General features: G+C 49.3%; 1 protein-coding gene across 2 annotated transcripts; it reads left to right on the forward strand.

The window, feature by feature from the left end:
• The first annotated feature begins 144 nt into the window (after positions 1-144).
• ATG4B (autophagy related 4B cysteine peptidase) lies at positions 145-19,665 on the forward strand. 2 transcript variants are annotated; one of them, XM_066194077.1, is made up of 14 exons: positions 145-224; positions 5,414-5,512; positions 5,944-6,015; positions 7,993-8,091; positions 8,517-8,618; positions 9,010-9,082; positions 9,425-9,504; positions 12,798-12,994; positions 13,951-14,029; positions 14,688-14,833; positions 15,438-15,494; positions 15,970-16,063; positions 17,900-18,005; positions 18,271-19,665. In XM_066194077.1, exons 1-13 carry the CDS (start codon positions 215-217, stop codon positions 17,971-17,973), a joined length of 1,182 nt encoding a protein of 393 aa, XP_066050174.1. In that variant the 5' UTR covers positions 145-214; the 3' UTR covers positions 17,974-18,005; positions 18,271-19,665. The 2 variants fall into 2 exon arrangements, with proteins under 2 accessions (XP_066050174.1, XP_066050173.1); XM_066194076.1 differs by having other exon boundaries at positions 17,900-19,665.
• Positions 19,666-20,565: the final 900 nt, after the last annotated feature.

Raw genomic sequence — 20,565 nt, forward strand, 5'->3', positions numbered from 1 at the left:
CTTTTCCTCTCTGTACGGCGACATGGCACCCCCCTTGTGCGGCGACGGCGGCGCGTCGCTCCCAGCTGTGACGAGGCCACTGACAGCCAATCGTCGCGGAGGCCGGCGGTGAGCGGCGCTCGCATTGGCCGGGAGCGGCGCGTCGCGCCAGCAGCCGCGCAGGGCTGCGCCGGGCGTGAGTGTCGGCGGCGGCCGCAGCCTCGGCGGGGCCGCCATGGACGCAGGTGGGTCCCGGGCGGGCCCTGCCCGCGGCCGCGCTTCCCCTCGGCACTGCCCGGCCCGACCCAGCCCGGCGGCCGCTCGAGGCCCGCGGCTCCCCGGCGCGGCCTGCCCGAGAGGCGGCGAGCAAGGCGCCGCTTTTCACCCTGGGCACGGCCCTGGGAGCCGCGGCCCTCCGGAGCCCGGCCGCCCTCCCCGGTGGGGCGAAGGGGAAGGCGGTGGCTGCGTGGCGCCGGGGTGGGCCGGCGCAGGCCGGAGCCGGGCGGCGAGTCCCTCCTGCCCTCCCCAGCCTTGGTGCTGCCGTAGTTCCTCGAAAGCTCCGAGCTCTGCCGCCGGGCCGGGTCTGCCCCGGGCAGCGGTGACAGGGCTGGTGTCGCTGTGCCCCGCTCCCCATGAGGGCTCCAGGGGCGAGAAGGCAGCTTGGGGGTAAGAAGGTGACTTTCCAGGGGTGAGAAGGTGTCGTCGGGGTGTAAAAAGGCAACTCAGCCACTCATCACCCTCACAGAGGGCTCTAGCAAAGCTGTTTGTGGTAGAGATTTTGGTTTCGTGCGGGGTAAAGTAAAAATAAGTGTTTGGCACTTGTGTTGGGACCCGCTTCCCTCCAGCCTTAGCGTAGTAGCGGCTTCCACCCCCTCCGCAGAGATAAGTGTTGTTCCATAATAACAAACGCTTCCCCGTGCGCCGGGGGCTCCTCCTCCGCACCGCCGAGCACGGCTCTGCCGGGGATCCGGGGCTCCTGTCCCTCCTCAGGGCTCTCCGGACTTGTCCCGGCCTTCGTGCCGCTGTTGCTGTCAGCGTGGTCCGGCTGGGAGCGTCCCGGCTGTGCCGGGTCCGGTGTCACACCGGGGCGCAGGACGCGCTCCGCGCAGTGAGCCTGCACCCCTGATCCGGGAGATGATGTGTTTGCCTTTCCTTGGTGTGAGCCATGCAAGGGGAGGAAAGCTTTGCTGTGGTTGGATCCCCGTCCGTGAGAGAAGGAGATGAGAATCTCTGGGCTCAAGCCCCTTGGTGTCCAGCCCTGCTCTCGAGATGGCTGGGGAGCTGGCAGCAAAACTTGGAACTGTTTGCTCCAGGCCTTCAAGAAAGATCCACACTTCAGTAGCCTGACTTTCCTCACTGTGTGTCTCTTTACTCCACGTTGGTGCTTGGATAATCAGAGTTTGTCTTGTTTGAAAGAGCTTAGGGGAAAGAAACGATTTAATCTTTTTTCCTGTAAAGGGAGAAGTAAGGGTTTGAGGTGTTTGGTGTTTTCCAGCAGTGCGTTTTACTAAAGTGGTAAATTTACCTTCTCTTCTTGACTGTCTTTGAAATGTTCCACATCCAATTGCGTTCCTCCTTTGCCTTGGGTGAGGTACCTGTGTCAGCTAAAGGAGAGATCATCCACCTCATTTCTGATCCTTTTGTGGTGGCCTTAGTTGGAGGCTAAAGGATTTGTGGAGGTGTTAGAGCCAGGCCTTTTCAGAAAGTGGAGAAGCCCCAGGACCAGACTGGGAAGGAGGTATGGCAAAGCCTGGCTTCCCTTCAGTGCCACGATCCAAAGCTGAGCCTTGGTATTTTGTGTGAGAAGTTCTTCAGCAGGCAGACTGACCAAGGTGCTTGGTGCTGGGAGAATCACCTGCCTGTTTCTGTTGGAGTCACCCAAGCCTTCACTTGTTGTTACATGTTTCCCCAAGCTTTGGTTGTGGTGTGGGAGATGAGGTTAGTGACTGTCACGGGCTGTTGCAGGTCTGGCCTCCGGCACATTTGCAAACTGACAGCAGCACTCAGGGGCTGCTCCCAGCGCCCAGCTGTGCCTCTGGATGTGTTTGCTATGAGTTGGGATAGTGTTTTTATCCTCAGTGTTTCATTGTGCTGATTAAGACTATGAGAAAAGGGAGAAAAATTCATTTTCTACCCTAATTCTGTTTATTTAGAGAGTTGTTCTTGTGTCGAGATGATGGAGCATGTCTCCTCTGAGGAAAGGCTGGGAGAGCTGGGGGTGTTCAGCCTGGAGAAGGGAAGGCTCTGGGGAGACCCGAGATCCCCTTCAATGCCTAAAGGAGCTCCTGGAGAGGGACTTTTGACAAGGGCCTAAAGTGCCACCACAAGGGGAAATGGCTTCCCACTGCCAGAGGGCAGACTTAGATGGGATATTGGGAAGGAATTTTTCCCTGTGAGGGTGGGGAGACACTTGCACAGTTGACCGCAGAAGCTGTGGCTGCCCCGTCCCTGGAATTGTTCCAGGCCAGGTTGAATGGGGCTTGGAGCACTGTGATCTGGTGGAAAGTGTCCCTGCCCATGGCAGGGAGTGGAATGAGATGGGCCTTAAGGTTCCTTCCAGCCCAAACCATTCTGGGATTCTGCTGTAGTGTGTACAAAGCTTTGCCTTTCCTGCTGGGGCTTTCTGGGGTGAGGTGTTCTGTGGATGCCATGGAAGATCCAGCCAGCCTCCCCTCCTTCCCAGTGTGTGCAAGGCTCCTGGAAAGCCAGGCTGCCCTTCTCAGGGTGAGCTGCAGGGCTGGCACTCTGTTTTTTAACTGTAAAAGCGTGTGAAGTTGAGCTGTGGTGTTTGGATGTGCAGAGACTGCACGCCCTTCTCTGCGGAAACTGCTGCTCCGCTGTCCTGGATGCTCAGAGGTCGGTAATTAAAATAGACTGAGGGCTTTCTGAAGGTGAAGTTTTGGAGCACTGCCTGAGAAATGTGCTGATCTCACCCAGCTTCTGCAGCTCTGAGAGGAGCAGCTTCAAACAGGATTTCTGCTTGGTGAATTTCCAGATGTATTTCTTTCTCTCCTTTATCTCTGGCTACAAGAAGGAGAGGAAGGCTTCTGTGCAGTCTGTGGCATTGTTTGTGCCCTGCCTGAATTGTTTGGGTCCCACTGGCTGGTATTTAGCCCATCTGGGCAAGAACACAGTAGATGGACTTTGGAAAAGTGCTGGAACATATGAAGGTGGAGGCTTGTAAAAGAAACACTCAGTGACCTCAAGCCTTATGAGGAGTTTACTGCTCCCATTATAATGTCCTTGATCCTAACTGGGAGCAACCTCTTGAATTTTCTTCCCTGTGAAGGGGAAACCTGAACTGCATTTCAACTATTTTCTCCTCAAATCCCAACATGAATGTCTGACCTCCTCTTTAGGATGCACAGCTGGACACACAGGGCCTTGTACAGAGCCAGATGTTGGGCATTCAGCTGAAGGGCTGCAAGCCTGGGACTCTCCTCCCCAATGTGCAGTGTCATGGCACATGTGCTGCATTCCCTGAACATCCAACTGGAGATCCCCCTCTGTCTGCTGAGCCCTTCCTTTCCGAGCTTTGGTGGAAGGGGGGGGACTCCAGCAGCCGCTTTCCAGCTCTGATACTTGCTGTGAAGTGTCCAGTTGCAAATCCTGTCTTTGCTAAAGACCTGGTGCCCTGCAAACTGCAGGGGTTGTGATATTTGAGCAGGTCAGGGAATGTTGCTGGGAAGGAGAAGGAGAGATTGTGGATAGCTTGATGTTCCTGTGTAGCATCCTTGTTTCACGCATATTCTTTAAGCTACTTGAGACTCCTGACAGAGAGTTGGATACATGGCAGGCTTAGGAAGTGACAAAATAAACCACAGAATATTCCTTGGGGCTTTAAAACCTTCGTGAGAACTTCAGTTTTTATGTTAGGATCGTGTTGATTACCTTTTCAAATCTGGACATTTGCAAGTTTGGGTAGTAGATGGGAAAGAAATCCTTCATTTCCCTGCTAAAGTTTGTTAGAAGAGAAGACTGCAGCAGTAATTTGTTGGGACATTTCTGTGCGAGCAGAATCGTTTTGCTTAGCTTGCTGAGGAGTCACATCATGGGGTGGCAATGGGAACATGTGGCCTGTGCAATCCTAAAGGTGCCTGGAACAGTCTTAAAGGCTAATACACACAAGGAATGTGCTTTAAGTCTTGTGGGCTGGAGTTAAGGCAGAGTCTGTTTCAGAATTTGATTTAGGAGCCTGTTGTCATCTCTGTTGCTGGAGTTCCTGCTTAAACAGCAGTTGGTCTTAGTGATGGTATCTGCTCGAGTGTTTTCTTGGACATTTGGAATTGGAATTCCAGGTCAGGGAATCCAGATACTTCAGGGGCCAAAGTGTCTTATGTAGCAGCAGGTTACTCTGGAGAAGCCAAAAGCAAGGTGTGCCCTGTGGAGAGGGGTGGCTTTTGCAGAGAATGGGGCTGACAGGAGCTTGTGGCCCTGTACTCCTTTGTCCTGCTTTAAACTCACGTCACATTACCACAGATTTTATTGCATTTGCGGTGAGAGATGTTTTCAATTGCCACTTTAACCATTACAGAACAGTCTGTCTTAGCTCTGCTTTAAATTTTAGAGGTGGTTTGTTACAGAATTGGCACCTGTAAAATCGTGTGGGTCTTTTCCAGAATTCCCAGGCTACTTTAAAGTCTGTATTTCCAAACACAGATCTAGTGGAGCACGGCTCATCCAACTCCTCTGGTTTTTCCTCCCTGTTGTTTGTACCCTGTGCACAACAGCTTAAGCTGGCCTGATCCAAGGGCAGCCTGGGCTGCTGGGTTGTGCTGTCATGGTCCTGGAAGGGGATGGATTTTTAGGCACTGATGGATGCCATGCTGTGAAGGGAGCCAATAAAAGACAGAAAAGTTTTGCCTGTCACCTTTGCATGAGCACATCTGCACAGCTCTGTGTTCCTCACCTGGTGGGGTGACACCTGTAAAAGCTTCTGCTGGGTTTGTTGCCTCTGGAGGAGCGACTGAGCAAGGTTTATTTTCCACCTTAAGGTGATCTGTGTTTTGCGTGTTCTTCCCTCAAAATTTATGTTCTCTGCGAGAGGATTTTAACCACTTTGCTCGATGGAAAAGAGGCCCTCAACATCAATGCTGTAGGTGATGCCATGCACAATGGTGCCTGTTCTGGGAAATGGTGTAGCTGCCAGGTGAAGTTTTAGATGTTCTCTGCCCCAGGCAGAACCTGGAGCTGGCCTAACCTGGAAATCCCGCTGCTTTTCTGCCTGTGGAGCAGCCAGGAGCGAGCCAGGGCTGGGGCACCTCTGTGCCTCCCAGAGCCGAGGGGTGCAGGGCACTGGCACCATTTCCTCAGGGGCTTTGGGGGTGGGTGGGAGTCACTGGGCCACAGCAGCTCTGATTCTGTAGCTTTGTTTGGGTTTAAAAACAAAAGGAAAAGCTGTCAGAGGTCTGTGATTTCTTCTTTCTCTTTCTAGCTACTCTCACCTACGACACCCTCAGGTTTGAGTATGAAGACTTCCCTGAGACCAAAGAGCCCGTTTGGATCCTTGGCCGGAAATACAGTGTTTTCACAGGTATTCTGTGTGCACAGTGCAATGTTTTAAGGCTCCAGAAGACATAGTTAGTGTTGCACTTGGGTTTTAACTGCCGTGCTTCTGTCTGTCTGGCCATTTCTGTGGGGTCTGGAATATTTTTGGGCAGAAAGTTACCATATGGAAGTTGTTGGGACATGTCATGAGGGCAGGATGGTGGAGGCAGGGGATAGAAGGATGGTTTGCTGCTTCATCATTTGCCCGTGGCCATAGTGTCTTTGCGTTGATTGCAGCTATTCTGGGGGGGAAAGGAAGTGCTTTGTGCACAGCAGTATCTGTTCCTCAGCCAGACTCTGCCTCTCTGGGCCTGCAGGCTGTGAGGAGCAGAATTCCTTGGGAGGGTGAGTAGGAGGTGGGTTTAGCTGTCTGGGTGCCCCCTGATGTGTGTCCCTTTCCATGCTGAACACTTTCAGAGAAGGAAGAGATCCTGTTGGATGTGACCTCTCGGCTTTGGTTCACCTACAGAAAGAACTTCCCTGCTATTGGTATGTAGTCTGGAGGAGTCTAAAGATATCCTAGAAATTATTGTAACCCAGCTATTCCTAATCAAACAGTCCCCACAAACATGACATCATTTCCATTCGTAAGAGTCTGAAATGTGCTTCATCTAATTGATTAGACAGACTTTTTGTTTATCTGGTATTGAGATTTCCTCATCCCCTTGGGTAGGAGGGATAGCAGTGTATTTTTAAAGGACACAAGGAGGGGTTTGGGAAGCGTGCTCCTTTTTTTAGGCAACATGGGAAGATTTTTGTACTTCATCACATCCTACATCAGTCTAGTGTGAAATATTATTGAATTATGGTCTTGGGCTTGAAGTGGATTAAAATGATGAAACCTAGAGAACGACACAGAAATTGCTGCCTTTGTGCGTCTGTCCCAGACTCTGTGTGGGGATTTTGTTTGTCTGGGGGGAGTTAGGTGCCTGAAGTGTCTGTTACACAGAGGAGCTGTAGTGATAGGGGGAATATTTCCAAGGAGGATGCCTTGGATCCTTAAGATATTCTGCATGGCCTCTTCTGGGGTTTGGGTTTTTGTGCTGGGTGCAAGGTGTTTTAGAGGAGATCGAAGAGCAGGTAAATGGGACTCCAAGGCCTCCCCATGTTCCCCTTCTGTCACTGTCATCCCCAGCAGTCAGTGGGAAAGGAACATGGCTCAGGTTTGGAAAAGAGAATTCTTCCTAACTGGTCCTTCTGGTTTGTGCTGTTCTTTCCTTGCTGGAAAGCCCTCTGCCTCTCAAGTTCTGAGACATCTTTGATGCTGTTTAATCCCTTTAAATTCATGTTTGTGCACCGTAGTTAAGCATATGTTTGAGAACAAAAGGTTAGCACATATTTAACTGGCTCACAGACACAATTTCGGTTTCCTTGTGAGTCATTAAAGGCTGTGGGGTGAAGACAGACCCCATTTTCTGAGTCATTTCCCATTTACACCACAGATATGATCTGCATGTCATATGCAGCAAACCTCTTTCAGTATTTTTTTCTCCCGGTCATCCCTGTTACTGTTCATCCCTTCCTTCTGTGCTAGCCCACTTAATTATTGTAAGGGTTAGGGAACTGTCTAATGCTGATTTTGTAAAGCATTATCACTTTTGGAATTTGTACGTGTTATGAATTGCTGGTGAAATTATAGAAGACAACTGGTGACCATTGAGAAGCTGATTAAATAGTCCTCCAGGTGATTTTTCTCCCTGTTCAGGACAAAAAGAAGAAAGCAGTGTTACAAAAACTTGCAGAAGCTGTGCCCAGGCACAGATTACCTACAGTGATCACACTGAGCATTTGATCGTTGGTATTTGTAGTAACAGCCAGAGCTGCAGTGGAGGAGCAGCAGTTTCCTTTGGAAGGTCTATCAGGGAAATGCTTTCAGCCTTGTATCCTTTGTCTTCGACTTTCCAGCATGAGCTGATGTCCAGCTTTCTCCAACAATATATAGGATGTGTCTTTTTTTTTACTGCTTGGGTAAGGTTTTTTTGGGCTAGTGCCTTTTTCTTGGCCTGACTACATTGTTCACTTTGAAATGTTATTTGTAGCCACTTCTGATGCAGGAATTCCCTGGGACTGGTTTGTTCTGCATGATGAGTTGCCTTCTCAAGATGAGGATTACAAGAGTCATCTTTAACAAACACCTTGGTGTAGAATTGTGCCTGAATTGGGCTGAGAGTCTCCAGCCAGGCTTAAGGGCTTGTCCTCCTGAGAAATTCAGCTTTCTCTTGGGTTGTTTGGATTTCCTTGGATTTTTTCCCCTTTCAGTTAGTGTTAGAGGAGTCGATTTCTTTGTTTTTAAGGGATGCCACTAAGTTACTCATTGATAACCACATTTTTGGTTCTCAGTTATGGGTGTGTGAGCTGAGCCATTCCTCATTCCCTGCCTCGTTTCTTGGTGAGCCTACTGCCCATTTATTCTTCTCCCTCTTGGCACTGCCTCGCCATTCATTTATCTTCTGTCCTTGTTTCCAGGAGGAACCGGTCCCACCTCCGACACGGGCTGGGGCTGCATGCTGCGCTGTGGCCAGATGATCTTTGCTCAGGCCTTGGTCTGCAGGCATTTGGGAAGAGGTAAAGCAGTGCACACCCCACACTGACTTCCAGGGCCATGTGCTCCCATGAGTGCAGCACTTGGAAGAACGGAGATGACAAGGAGGCAGCTGGGAGTTGCTGAGGGTTCTCTAAACTTTTTCTTCACTCTTCTCATGATCAGGGCTGTTGAGAGAATAGTCTACTTGGAACTCTTTGGGGATATTTGTATTTTCTGAATTTGTTTGTTTATTTGCTTTCCTGTGGGTGATGGTACTTTATCCCAGCTGTAAGAATGTTTTCTCCTATTTTAAAATTAGCCCTGTACTGTTGGGAATGCCTCAGATGCCTAGTAATAATATGACTGAAAATTGAGTTGGTCAATACACAGGAAGAGAATTGCAGCTTGCAGCCTCTGGTTGCTAATAAGTACCATGTTTATTTCATATATCTCTTGTCTGTCCTAGATTGGAGGTGGATAAAAGGGAAGAGGCAGATGGATAATTACTTCAATGTTCTTAATGCCTTCATTGACAAAAAAGACAGCTACTACTCCATTCACCAGATAGGTAAGAAGAAGAAATGTTCAGATGTAGCAAATGGGCTGAGGAAGGCTGTCACCTTGGTACAAACTTCCCTGGAAAATCAGAGAAGCAGCCTGTTTCCTGTGGGGTGAGCAGAACTCGGGTCATAGGGATGGTCTAGTGTTCAGACACTGGGTAAAGCTTCTTGTGAGGCAACACTGCCCTTTGAACTTCTGAGCTGCTGCATTTTGGGGAAAGGATTTGCTCTGCAGTCCTTCAGGTTGTGCTTCTCACCCCCATGAAACAGTAAATACTGCTGATTCAATAAAGTTTCCAAGTGAGAATTCTTCCCTATTAAATACCAACGTGATTAGGAAGGGATGCAGTGTGGGTGACATTACTGACTACATTATTCTGGTTTTTTGTTGTGATGCAGCCCAGATGGGAGTCGGGGAGGGAAAATCCATAGGCCAGTGGTACGGACCAAACACGGTTGCGCAGGTGCTCAAGTAAGTGTTTCCCTTCCTTAATCTCCATTGAATCAGGAAGCGGACTGGTTGGTGTGTGGTGCCTCCGAGCTGACAGGGTTCTGCCTGTCTTTGGAACATGGGCTGCCTTTAATAACACCCTCCCTCCTCTCACCATTCTCCTGCCATGTTGGTAGGTGAGCAGGTGGCTCCCTGGAGTAGGCTGGAGTTGCCTAACAGCAGCTTTCCCAGGTCAAAGCACATTCCACAGCATAAATGATAACACCAGTCTCTCCTAATCCAGTTTCTCCTCTCTGATACATCCACCAACTTTGCCTTGTAGTTGTATTAATCCTTCATTACTTGTTTTTCATTTTCCTCTAGAAAACTTGCAACTTTTGATACGTGGAGTTCCCTGGCAGTACACATAGCCATGGACAACACAGTGGTGATGGAAGAAATACGTAAGTGTCACAAGGAGGCAGAATGTGGTATATCCTGGGCAGCAAGAGCCCAGAAAAAAAATGGAGGGCACAAGAAGCATGAAGTACATGTTCTGTCTTTGCGAAATTGTTCCCTGTGAGGGTGGTGAGGCCTTGGCACAGGTTGTCCAGAGCAACTGTGGCTGTCCCATCCCTGGAAGTGTCCAAGGCCACGTTGGATGGGGCTTGGAGCAACCTGGGCTAGTGGAAGGTGTCCCTGCCCATGGCAGGATGAGTTTTAAGGTTCCTTCCAACACTTGTGGTCTGTGAAAGCTGTGTCCAGCTGTGCTAAAACAAGGTGAGAATTGCTATTCTAGGGTAAGGAAGGTCCTCGTTTGACTTTCATTTCATCTGATGATGCCTCTGGATCAGGAAAGAAGGTTTGCTGACTTTCAGACAACAAATGGGAGCTGCTTGGTAGGCAGTGTCAGACTTGTTTATGGCCACAAGGAGCAAACGGTAAATGGCTGGTTCCTCTCTCACATAATGAGTAGGGAGGTTTCTGCTATTGGACAGAGTAAGAAAGCCAGAACAGATCCAAAGAGGAAAAGGGCCAAAATTGGTATTGGGAGAGGATAAGCAGGGCATCCACCACTCATCATTTTAAGGATTATTCACTGGTCGTTTCTTCTTTTTCCCTTTTTTGTTTGTTTTTTGGGGCATCTGGCCTGCAGGCTGGCTCTGGAGACTGAGCAGCTCTTCTTGCCCATCCTGAGCCTGCCTGCTCTGGCTGCAGGACTGCAGTAACCAAAGCTACAAAGCTGAGCACCTGCACTGCTGGTTGCTGCATGGTCCTGGCCTCAGCAGTTTTCCCATGGCTTGCTTCAGGCTAATTCCTGAGGCAATGAACCCACCCAGCACAAACCTAGCAGTGTTTCTGCCAGGGCAGTGCTCTGTAACAGCTGGTGTAGGGTTACAGGTGACATCGTGGCAGGCACCATTTAGGCTGGCTTGGCTGCCACAGAGCCAAGATCAATAGGCAGGTAATTTCTGTCTGGAGTGCAGGAGAGTCACTTTGTAAAGTCACATCTCTGGTCAGGTAGTCTCAGTTGGATCTGACTGAGAAGTGTGTCTAACCTTAGCTGAAGGTATGTGCTGATGCCCTTGGCTTATCTTTCATCCTTAGCCTGCAAATATCACTTCTGGAGCTGAAGCATGCTGCCTGTGAGGCTTGAGTGTGCTGCAGTCTCTGTCTGTTCAGCACTGATGCTGCTTCAAGTGACCATGTCCATCCAACTTGTCATGGGCAGGGGTGTGTGTGCTTGTTTTCCTCAAATGTGGATCATAATGTACCTGTTCAGGGCCTGAAAGTCACTGCATGAGTGGGTCTAACATGTTACATGTCTGTTGGTTTGTGTTTGATTCCTTGTGCCCCAAACATTGTGGATAAAAGTAATGTTGTTTCGTACGCCTGTTAATTTGGTCACTGGCTGGGTTCAGCCAAAGGTTCACAGGAAATGCCTTTTGTGTCAGCAGTGAAGAAACACAAACCTTATCCCTTCTGTGTCAGTGTTCTGTGAGAAAAGACATCTCAGCTGGGCCTGAGATGGAGGAGAATCCTGTGCATCACAAAGGTGGTGAGAATCCAAGAGCCAGTACCTGCCAGCAGCAGCTGCAGCAGGAGAGGTCTTGTGTTAGATCTGTTGGAATATGTTTGTAGTAGATGGTTTGGATCCAGCTGGGAAGCTTTAGGCAGGTTCTGCTCTGCTGTGGCACCACAGAACTGCAAAGCCTGCCAGATAGCAAGGTGAATGTAGCCTGTGCCAAGCTCTCTGCTGCTTAAACTGCAGGTAAATATGTTCATACACAGCTCAGGATTGCCACGTGCTTTGCCTGATGAGGAAACCTGCAGTGACATCCCATTCAGCAACAGCCCTGGCTTGGCAGCTCATTTCAGATCATCTGGACAGGCAGGCTACTGCAACAAAAAACCTTTTTCAACAGGAGAAATCACTACAAATAATAACTTTGAGTTTCCTCAGACCCCCTAGTAACTATGTCTGTGCATCAGATGCATGCATACACCTTCTCCCTTCTTGAGGAACAGTATAGGGAGGAGCTGCAAACATCTGTGCAGGTTGTCTCTCCTCCTGAGGCTTTAGATCAAAGTCCTATTTCTTCTAAATTTGGGTGTAACATTGTCCTCATTCAGCTGGGTTTGAAGCTCTCAGTAGTGAACAGATATCCAGCTGAGATGGCAAATGGCTGGTGATTAAGGTGTTTGTTTACATCATGTCGTACCTGCTGGAGTGTCCTGGCATTCAGTTTAGGCTGGGAATAAATTAAATGAGCCTCTGGCATTCTGTCCAACTGTCTTGGCTTCATGATTCTTTAATCATGCTGTGGGTTTCTTTGAGGTTTGGCTTGGGTATTTTTTTTTCTTTGGGGTTTGGCTTGGGTTTTTGGTTTGTTTGTTTTTGTTGTTTTGGTTTTTTTGGGTTTTTTTTTTTTCACACACCCAGCAAGTATTTAAATTGGCCAGTGAGACAGGTAGGCTTGGAGTTGTTTCTGGACCAGAATTTACATAACCTGGGTGCATTACAGCCTGACTGTTTGTTTGTCAAGCCTTTAGGATGAGGATGCAGAGTGCTTATGTCATGTGTATGCCCTGAGGAGTTCTGCTGCCCCATATCTTAGAGGCAGAGCTCATGCTGCAATCACAGAGTTTAATGACCATACTGCTTTAGGTCTGTAAAGTAGCTTGTGAATGATCCCAAATAAAATGTATTAAGGTTTTAGTGACCTTTAGGAAAGTTATAACTACTCCAGACAGATACCATGTTTGTATCTTGCTACAGGACTTAATTACAGGTGAATATTTCCTGTGTTAACTCATAATGCTGTCCTCACTCGGTTCATTCATATCCTCTGTGAACTCCTCTGGAGTTGGACAGTCCAGAACTTTCCTCTTTCTGCCTACAAGCTTTGTGAATTCAGGATAGTTGTCTGTCTTTGTGAATTCAGGACCTGTTAATCAACTCATCCCAGCTTTGTTGGCACAGGTCGTTGCTCACCTTTCTGGAAGAATTTGCATTTTTGCTGCCAGCAGTTGGTAGCTGTGAGTACAAGGTTCTGTGGCTTGGTGTGAGCTCAGCTGAGGCTGAGCCCTGCAGCAGCCATGCACACACATCCCACAGCCCCAGCACAACCTCTTCAACCTCTTCTTGGGTGTAAGTGCTGGAGGCTTTTGGTAAAGAGCAGTTGTTGATCAGAGGGATGACTCAAGGTCTGGAAACAGAGTCCTGATGCTTTGTGCTCCTGTTCCCTTTGCACAGGGAGGCTGTGCCAGTCGAACATGCCGTGTGCTGGAGCTGCAGCCTGCCCTGCCCTGGAGTCAGACGTGCTCTATAACGGGTGCCCAGAGGACGTGGGGCTCCGAGAGAGGCTCACCCTGTGGAAACCACTGGTGCTGCTGATACCTCTCCGCCTCGGGCTCACAGAGATCAACGAAGCCTATATTGAAACACTAAAGGTAGGGAATCTGCAGCTGAATTCCTGCTGGGGTGACGCTGAAGGATCCTGTTGGGAATAAGTAATTATTCAGAAGTCATTGCAAAAGAAAAATGTGCTTAGAGACAATCCTTGTCAGAGGTCAGGATACAGGTTCTTGCAAGCTGTAGTCAGGAAAATGGGGGGGCTTGAGGGGTTGGGCCTTTTCTGGTTCGGTTTGTGGTTTGTTTTTTTTTCCTTTGAGGATCTTACTTCACAGCTTAAATCTCAACCCCTATTTGTGTACAGATGGTATCAACCTGCAGAAGCCTTTGTTCAGCACAACTGTACCCTGCTTGGTGGTAACCTGAGTGTTAGTTAATACAGTGTTGCACTCTCCCCCTGGCTCGGATGCTGCAGTTGGTGCTGCAGACTGACGCTAAGAGCTGTCAGGTGGTTGCAGGTTGGGGTATTGAGAAGCTGCAGAATTTAGGGTGTGCACAAGACAGGGAGGACAATGCTAGCAAGCTCTGAGCTTGGATAAGAGGCCTCCAGATTCAGATTTGTGGCAGGTTACTTTCATAAATTAGTAGATCATGCTTGGCTGATCCAGGTGGATAAGGAACTGTTTCTTGAATGATTGTTCCCTCCTGAGAGCACTGTTGCAACCTGATGAGCGTTCCAGGGATCTTGCCACTGATTGCAGCAGAGCCAGGACTTGCCCATACCAAGTCCTGGAGTAGTGCAGCTTCTTTCATTTGGGCCACCTGTCTACTCCTGTCAGCAGTTAAAAGTGTTTTTGAGTTGCTTCTTTGCTCCTAGAAAGCCTTGTGTTGCAGCCTGATGGAGATTTTCTCCAGAAATGGCTGATTTTGCTGCTAGTTACTGATTTTCCATATCCCTGTCCATCTTTCCCACTGCACTTTTGGATGTTTGCCTTTGTTCCCACCTGCTGTTTCACTGTCTGTCAGCTGTGTGTTTTCTGTGTTGCTTTTCCAGCACTGCTTCATGATGCCCCAGTCCCTGGGAGTGATCGGAGGGAAGCCAAACAGTGCTCACTACTTCATTGGCTATGTAGGTGAGTGCCCAGAGGACTGAAAAGACTGTCCAAAGAATCTCCCCCCAGCTAAAAACTGCTTGTGGGGTGGCACAGCTCTCCTGCTTAGCCTGTGGTGCATGCTGCAGGGTTCTCCTTTCCTGCTGGAAGCATGGAAGGCTGCTGTGGGCTGAACCTCTCACTTGGGTGATGTAGATTTGAACAGTGGCCATTAACTTCCACTGTGTAACACTAAATCTGGTCTGTGGAGTGCATAGAGCCTGCTTCCTGCATTCAGAGCTGACCTCCCTCTGTGGCTTGGCTGGATTTAAATGTTCTTTAGGTGTTCCTCAAACCGTACAAACACTTACTACTCTCCTTCCCTCTGATTTCCTCTCTGCCAGAGACCTCAGGTTATTTGTGCTTTAGATTTCTGGGGTCTATTTGAGCTCACCCAGGAATGGAGGAGCAGGAACACCCAGACACTGACTGTGCCTCAATCCCAGCGTGGTCACAGTGGAGTGGCCACTGCGGTTGTGCTGGCAGCTGTGCCTGGCTGAGAAGCATTTGGGCAAGTGGCTGAAAGCAAGATGTGCCTGGAATGTGGATTCCTTTGTGTGCTGATGAGAGCTGGCTCTGCCGTTGCTCTTCCGCCTGTGGCATGGTTCTTGCTGTTGATGTGTCCCTGCCTCTGTGCCAGGTGAGGAGCTCATTTACCTGGACCCGCACACCACGCAGCCGGCGGTGGAGCCCGGCGACAGCGGCTGCCTCCCTGACGAAAGCTTCCACTGCCAGCACCCTCCCTGCAGGATGAGCATCGCCGAGCTCGACCCCTCCATCGCCGTGGTGCGTCCTGTTCCTCCTGCTCCCTGTCACCCCGGGGGCACTGCTGGGCTCCCCCTGTGCCACAGGAGCTGGCAGAGGCAGTGCTGATGGGCTAGGTACTCTGCAGTGCTCTGGGTTTCGGTGACACTGGTAAAGCTGCTCCTCACGGACACTGGCTTGTCTCAGGGAAGTCCCCCTTGCATGGCAGTTAAATACCATTCCTCATGGAGCAGTGTCATTCTCTTGGGTTTAGTTTGGGCTGTGATTCCAGCCTTTTGATGGGTAGATCTGAATCCGTTCCTGAATTCATATGACGATGCACCATGGCTTGTTTTCTGTTGAACCTGAGATGCCTGCCCTTTGTTTCCTTTGTTCCTCCTGGTTTTCCTTCTGCAGTAAAAAAAATATTGGTGATTCCAGAACTTGGATAGCCTGGACACATCAAGACTTTATAGACTGTTAAGTTTAACAGGGCAGTGTGAGGCATGTTTTTAAAGCAAGGCAGTCAGGAATTGTGACTGCTCCCAATCCTAATTATGTTACTTGGTGTTGACACAGGGCCTTAATTCTGAAATGATCAACCTAAAATATAGAAAGATTAAGTCTTTTTCTTCTTTTTTTCCAGGGCTTTTTCTGCAGCACAGAGGCAGACTTCAATGACTGGTGCCAGCAAATCAAAAAGGTTTGTGTATATGGATCTGGTCAGACCTTGGAACAGGCTGCCCAAGGCAGTGGTGGAGTCCCCATCCCAGGAAGTGCTCAAAAGGCATGTGGATGTGGCACTTGGGGACATGGTTTAGTGGTGATATTGGCAGTGCTGGGGGAATGATTGGACTCAAAGATCTTGGAGTTATTTTCCAACTTCAATGAGTCTCTGATTCTCTGTCCCTGGGAAAGGAATATCAGGTACTGTTTTGTTTCCAAACCACTGCACAGAGACCATGTTCTCTGCAGCATGACCCCATTTTAAGCACATTAAAATAGTTTATTAAACTACCAAAAGGAGCATAGCTCTGAAATCCTGTTGATGATGTGATTCAAAAGCTTAGGAAAACATTTTTCCAGCTACAGTGAAGTCCCAACAGATCATTTTTACCCCTGAAGTGGCCCAGCAGTGCAGAGTTGTTGGTTCTCATGGCTCTGCTCTGTGTCCACAGCTGTCCCTGGTCAGAGGAGCACTGCCCATGTTCGAGCTGGTGGAACGCCAGCCCTCACACTTCTCCAACCCCGACGTCCTGAATCTCACACCAGGTGAGGCCATGCAGGGAGGGAGGGCTGAAGGTGAGCCGGTCCCTTTGGGTTTCTGGAAATCATGTGGAATTACATGAGCACTTCTAGCATGTTCCTGTTCCACCTGGAATTTAACCTGGAGCTCTTGGGTCAATTGAGGTAGTTCTTCGGCTTTCAGCTAGAGGTTTGCAGATCCCACAGTGTCTCAGGAGGATTTCTAGAATAACCTGTGAATGGTGATGGTGACTGAGCAGAAGAACAAACAAGCTCACAGGCTGTCATGGCAGTGTGACTCTGTGGTTTCTGAAGGGATGCTTGGAGGAATCAAAAGCATCCAGTGGAAAGGCTGAAAATGAAAACCGAGTTTGTAGGTAATGAAAATGCTCCAAGACAGGGCTGGTCACACTTCGTTCCAGCATAAGGCACTCCTTCCTGGCATGTACCACTGTCAGTGGGAAAAAGGACAAGTACTGGGCACTAATCTTGCCTGTCAGGCTCTGCTTATCACACTAATAATATGAGCAAATGTTGCAGGAGATAAAGCAATTTGCTGCTTCTGCCAAGAGTAGAGAGTGTGTGTGGGCAAGCCTACCCTGTCACCCGGTACTGGGCGCCTCCTGGCAACCCGCACCCTGCATTTCTGGTCTCTCTCTCTTCTCTCTGCCCTCCTTCCTTAAAAGCTGTCATTATCACACTGTTCCTTTGCTGTAAAAAGTGCTCAATTCCCTTAAACTGTCAATTGATCCTTGCCTGTCTTAAATTGTCTGTAATGTTTTGTTGTGTTTCCTACTCTTAAAAATGTTTCTGTAATGGACTACTTGTCCTTCTCCCTCTTCCCTGGCTTGTAGAGCCTCTCCCATATGACAAGGCCATCCCATTTGTGTTAGTCCTGTCTCTCACTAGAAAGAGTAATTGAACTTTGAGCCCCTTTCAGGGCCTGAAGGGCTTCCAAGAAAGCTGGAGAGGGCACACAGTGACAGGACAAGTGGGAATGGTTTCCCATTGCCAGAGGGCAGGGATAGATGGGATATTAGGAAGGAATTCCTCCCTGTGAGGGAAGTGGGAACCTGGCACAGGTTACCCAGAGCAGCTGTGGCTGCCCCATATGTAGAAGTGTCCAAGCCAGGTTGAACGGGGCTTGGAGCACCCTGGGATAGTGGAAGGTGTCCCTGCCCATGGCAGGGGCAGGACTGGATGATCTCTAAGGTCCCCTCCAACCTAAACCATTCTGGGATTCTGTAACTGTCCAGCCTGAACTAATGAAGTTTCTCCTTTACTTCCCCCTGTGCTAAAGTTGCTTCCTTCCCCTTTAAGTGTGAGCTCCTTCTTCACCATATAGTTGGAAGGGTGGAGAGGTGGGATCCACTAACATTACCTTTCCTCACAAAGTGAACTGTACTAATTGCATTTAAGAGAGTGCATGTTGTATTTGCATTCCCTAACAATTGCACCAAAAACAACTATAGTAGAAACAATTCTCTAATACATAGGGATAAATGTATCTCTTGAATGGGACAGAGATCTTCATGGGTGGTAGTCCAGACCTGGGCAAGTTCTACTCTTTTGAGCCTCTTGAGGCAGAACAGTCTTCTGCTAATGCAGAGCTGGGGCACAGGAGGGTTGTACAAAACAGTGGCAGCAGAAATGTGTTTGGATCTGTGAAAGATGACGTGCTTCTGTGCTGCATGTAATTCTCTCCAGTGCGTTTTCCATACCGCTGACTTGTTCTTACCCTCCTCAGAGCCCTCACTCGGGTTTGTCATTGAGTCTTGGAACTTGCAGGCACTTGGCACTCAGACTGTGATGCCCTCCAGTCACGGCATCCCACTGAGGCAGCGCTCTCTTCTTCTCTTCCAGACTCCTCTGATGCCGACAGATTGGAAAGGTTCTTTGACTCGGAAGATGAAGACTTTGAAATCCTGTCCCTTTGAAAACAAATAGGAAACTGACTCTGCAAATTTGTGTATGTGTGGGGAGAAGGGGGGAGGGAAGCTCCTTCGAGAGCCTGGGGCTACCGGTTTTCATAGGCGCTTGCTGCCATCCCTGCCTCCCGTCCATCCTGGCATTCCGTGCAGCCTCGGAGCGGAGCGTGCAGTGTCTGCAGTGGGATGAAGAACCCAGAGGGTGTTACAGCCTTACTGGCTGCAGTTGGAATTTCTCAGCAGCAAACAGTTGCTGGATGTGGATGCAGTGGTGCTTAGGAGTTCAAAGCCTATCTGTTACATCAGCAGGTCAGCTGGGCCTTCCGGGGGAGGCACGGAAATCGTTAGAGCGCTGAATCCTTCCATGGGGACTCCCCTCTGAAGCTTAAGTAGAGCCCACCCATCATTTAGCAGGAGAAACGTCCAGTTAATGCCTTTAGCAGCTTCCCTTCTCACTGGCCAACCTGGACTGCAGCTCACAATGCCAGGGAACAGCAGCCACGTCCCACAGACAGCTGTGAAGCCTCCGGAGTGCAGGTCCCTACGGTACAACTCCTGTTCATGCTCTGCAGGACACTCAGCACTACCTCTCCTGTTCACACCCTATGGAAAGGGAATTGAGGGAACTTTTAAATGACTGGGAATTCAATAAGTGAAGTGTGGAGCAGAGCTGTGCTGCTGGGGGAGCATCTCAATCCCAGTTTAAGTAACAGAAGGAGTGGAAGAATAGAAAATGTGTGTTGTTCAGTAAGTCAATCCACGTGCTTCTACAGCGGAATAGTCTCTACAGCAAGTACCTTCAGGAAAACTGCTTTGAACAGAAAACTGAATTCTACAGCTCTGGAAAAAAAGAGTCCAGAGCTGGGAGGGCTGAAACACGGCAGCAGAGATCTGCCAGGCATGTGCCAGGCTTCTTCTGCCTGTCCCCCAGTGTGCTGGCATAGCGACTAGGGAGTGTTGTCCTGCCAAAAACCCAAGCTGTAAAAACCTATTGAGGTGCCCTGGGTGGATTGGTCAGCACTTCCTCCAGCTCCTCCTATCAGACATTCCCTTTCCAAAGCAGAAGAGATGCCTGAAGTTCAAGTAGGTTTCCGAGCTGTGTCAGTACCTTGCCTCTGCCCACTCCCCTCCCTGTGGAGTGTGCCCAGAGGTGCATTAGGAGCTAACCTGAAGAAACCTGTCAGGTAACCATCCCAAGAAGGGCAGAATGCCTTGAGAAGGTCCAAATATACTGGAAGTTTTAGCTACTTTAAGATGGTAGCTCTGTCTAGGGCCCTTCTCCAGAGAGAAAGGTAAACATGGAGGAGAGCTGTCTCTATGCACACTGCAAGGGAAGTTGCTGCTGTAGTTTCCTTGGTGCGTGCTGCACGCTGCAACCCTGTTTACAAGGCTTTGGTTTGTGCATTCAGGTTTGGAACCTGTCAGATGGTGGTGTGCCCAAGGGTGGTGCCACCAGGTTAGAAATGACCTGTTTCCCCCGTGACTGACCTACTGATGCTCTAACTGTCCCTGTGATACCCGAAAGCAGAGGTTTGAACTGGGAACCACAATGCTTCTGTCACTAAATTATTATTTGCTGCTTTCTGCCTGCTTCTCCTCTTCTCTCTTTGTAGTCAGGGGAAGAGGCAGCAGAGGAAGTGGGGCTGTGCTCCATTCATCTGCTTTCAATTTCTATCTGAATAAACAGATGTAAAATCTTCACCTGTCCTGATGTCCTTGCACACGCTGAAGGCAGTGGTGGGTAGTATGCTGTACACCAGAAGAGTCCAGTGTGCAGAGGGGCTCCAAGAGAGCTGGTGAAAGACTTTGGACAAGGGCCTGGAGGGACACGACAAGGGGGAATAGCTTCCCACTGCCAGAGGGGAGGGTTAGATGGGATACTGGGAGGAAATTCTTCCCTGCGAGGGTGGGAAAGCCCTGGCACAGGGTGCCCAGAGAACCTGTGCCTGCCCCATCCCTGGAAGTGTCCAAGGCCAGGCTGAACAGGGCTTGAAGCAACCTGGTCTAGTGGAAGGTGTCCCTGCCCATGGAAAAAGATGATTCCAAAGATCCCTTTCCAACCCAAATCAGTCTATGATTCTCCTGTTTATTTCATGTTCATGGTTTTATGTTTAAGGGCAGCTCTGCTAGACAAGATTTTACCCGAGTGTTGACACAACCCCAGTAACAGGGCTAAGCTCAGTTTAGATATTTAACAGGTATTTCTGGCCTTTCAATGTGTTGTCTTGTTCCAATGCTACTGTCAGGGCCTGATGCAGTATTGCAGGGGCTCACCTCCTTCACCAGGAGTGTCTGGCTGCCAGGTGCTGGGCAGCTGTGGCAGGAAGGCAGCAGCTTTTGCCATTGTAGCTGATGTATTATTAGCAATTTTGTTTTTTAAGTATTTAGCTTCCTCTCCCTGCTCATGAATCAGTTTAATCTGCCTCTCTCAGTTAGAGAGGATTTAGTCTGTGGAGATCAGAGCAGTCCACCCTACCGGAAGGTGAGTCAAACATCCAGCAGAGAGACCTGAACTCTCCTGGCCATCTCTCAGTGTCCCTTGCAAATGATTAACATTCCAGTTTGTTCTGGTGATTTAGGTGATTCATAGCTGGTGAGGTT

Source organism: Chamaea fasciata, unplaced genomic scaffold (genome assembly GCF_029207755.1).
Source record: "Chamaea fasciata isolate MVZ Bird 193981 ecotype frontalis unplaced genomic scaffold, bChaFas1.0.hap1 SCAF_11, whole genome shotgun sequence".
NCBI classification, from domain to species: domain Eukaryota; kingdom Metazoa; phylum Chordata; class Aves; order Passeriformes; family Sylviidae; genus Chamaea; species Chamaea fasciata.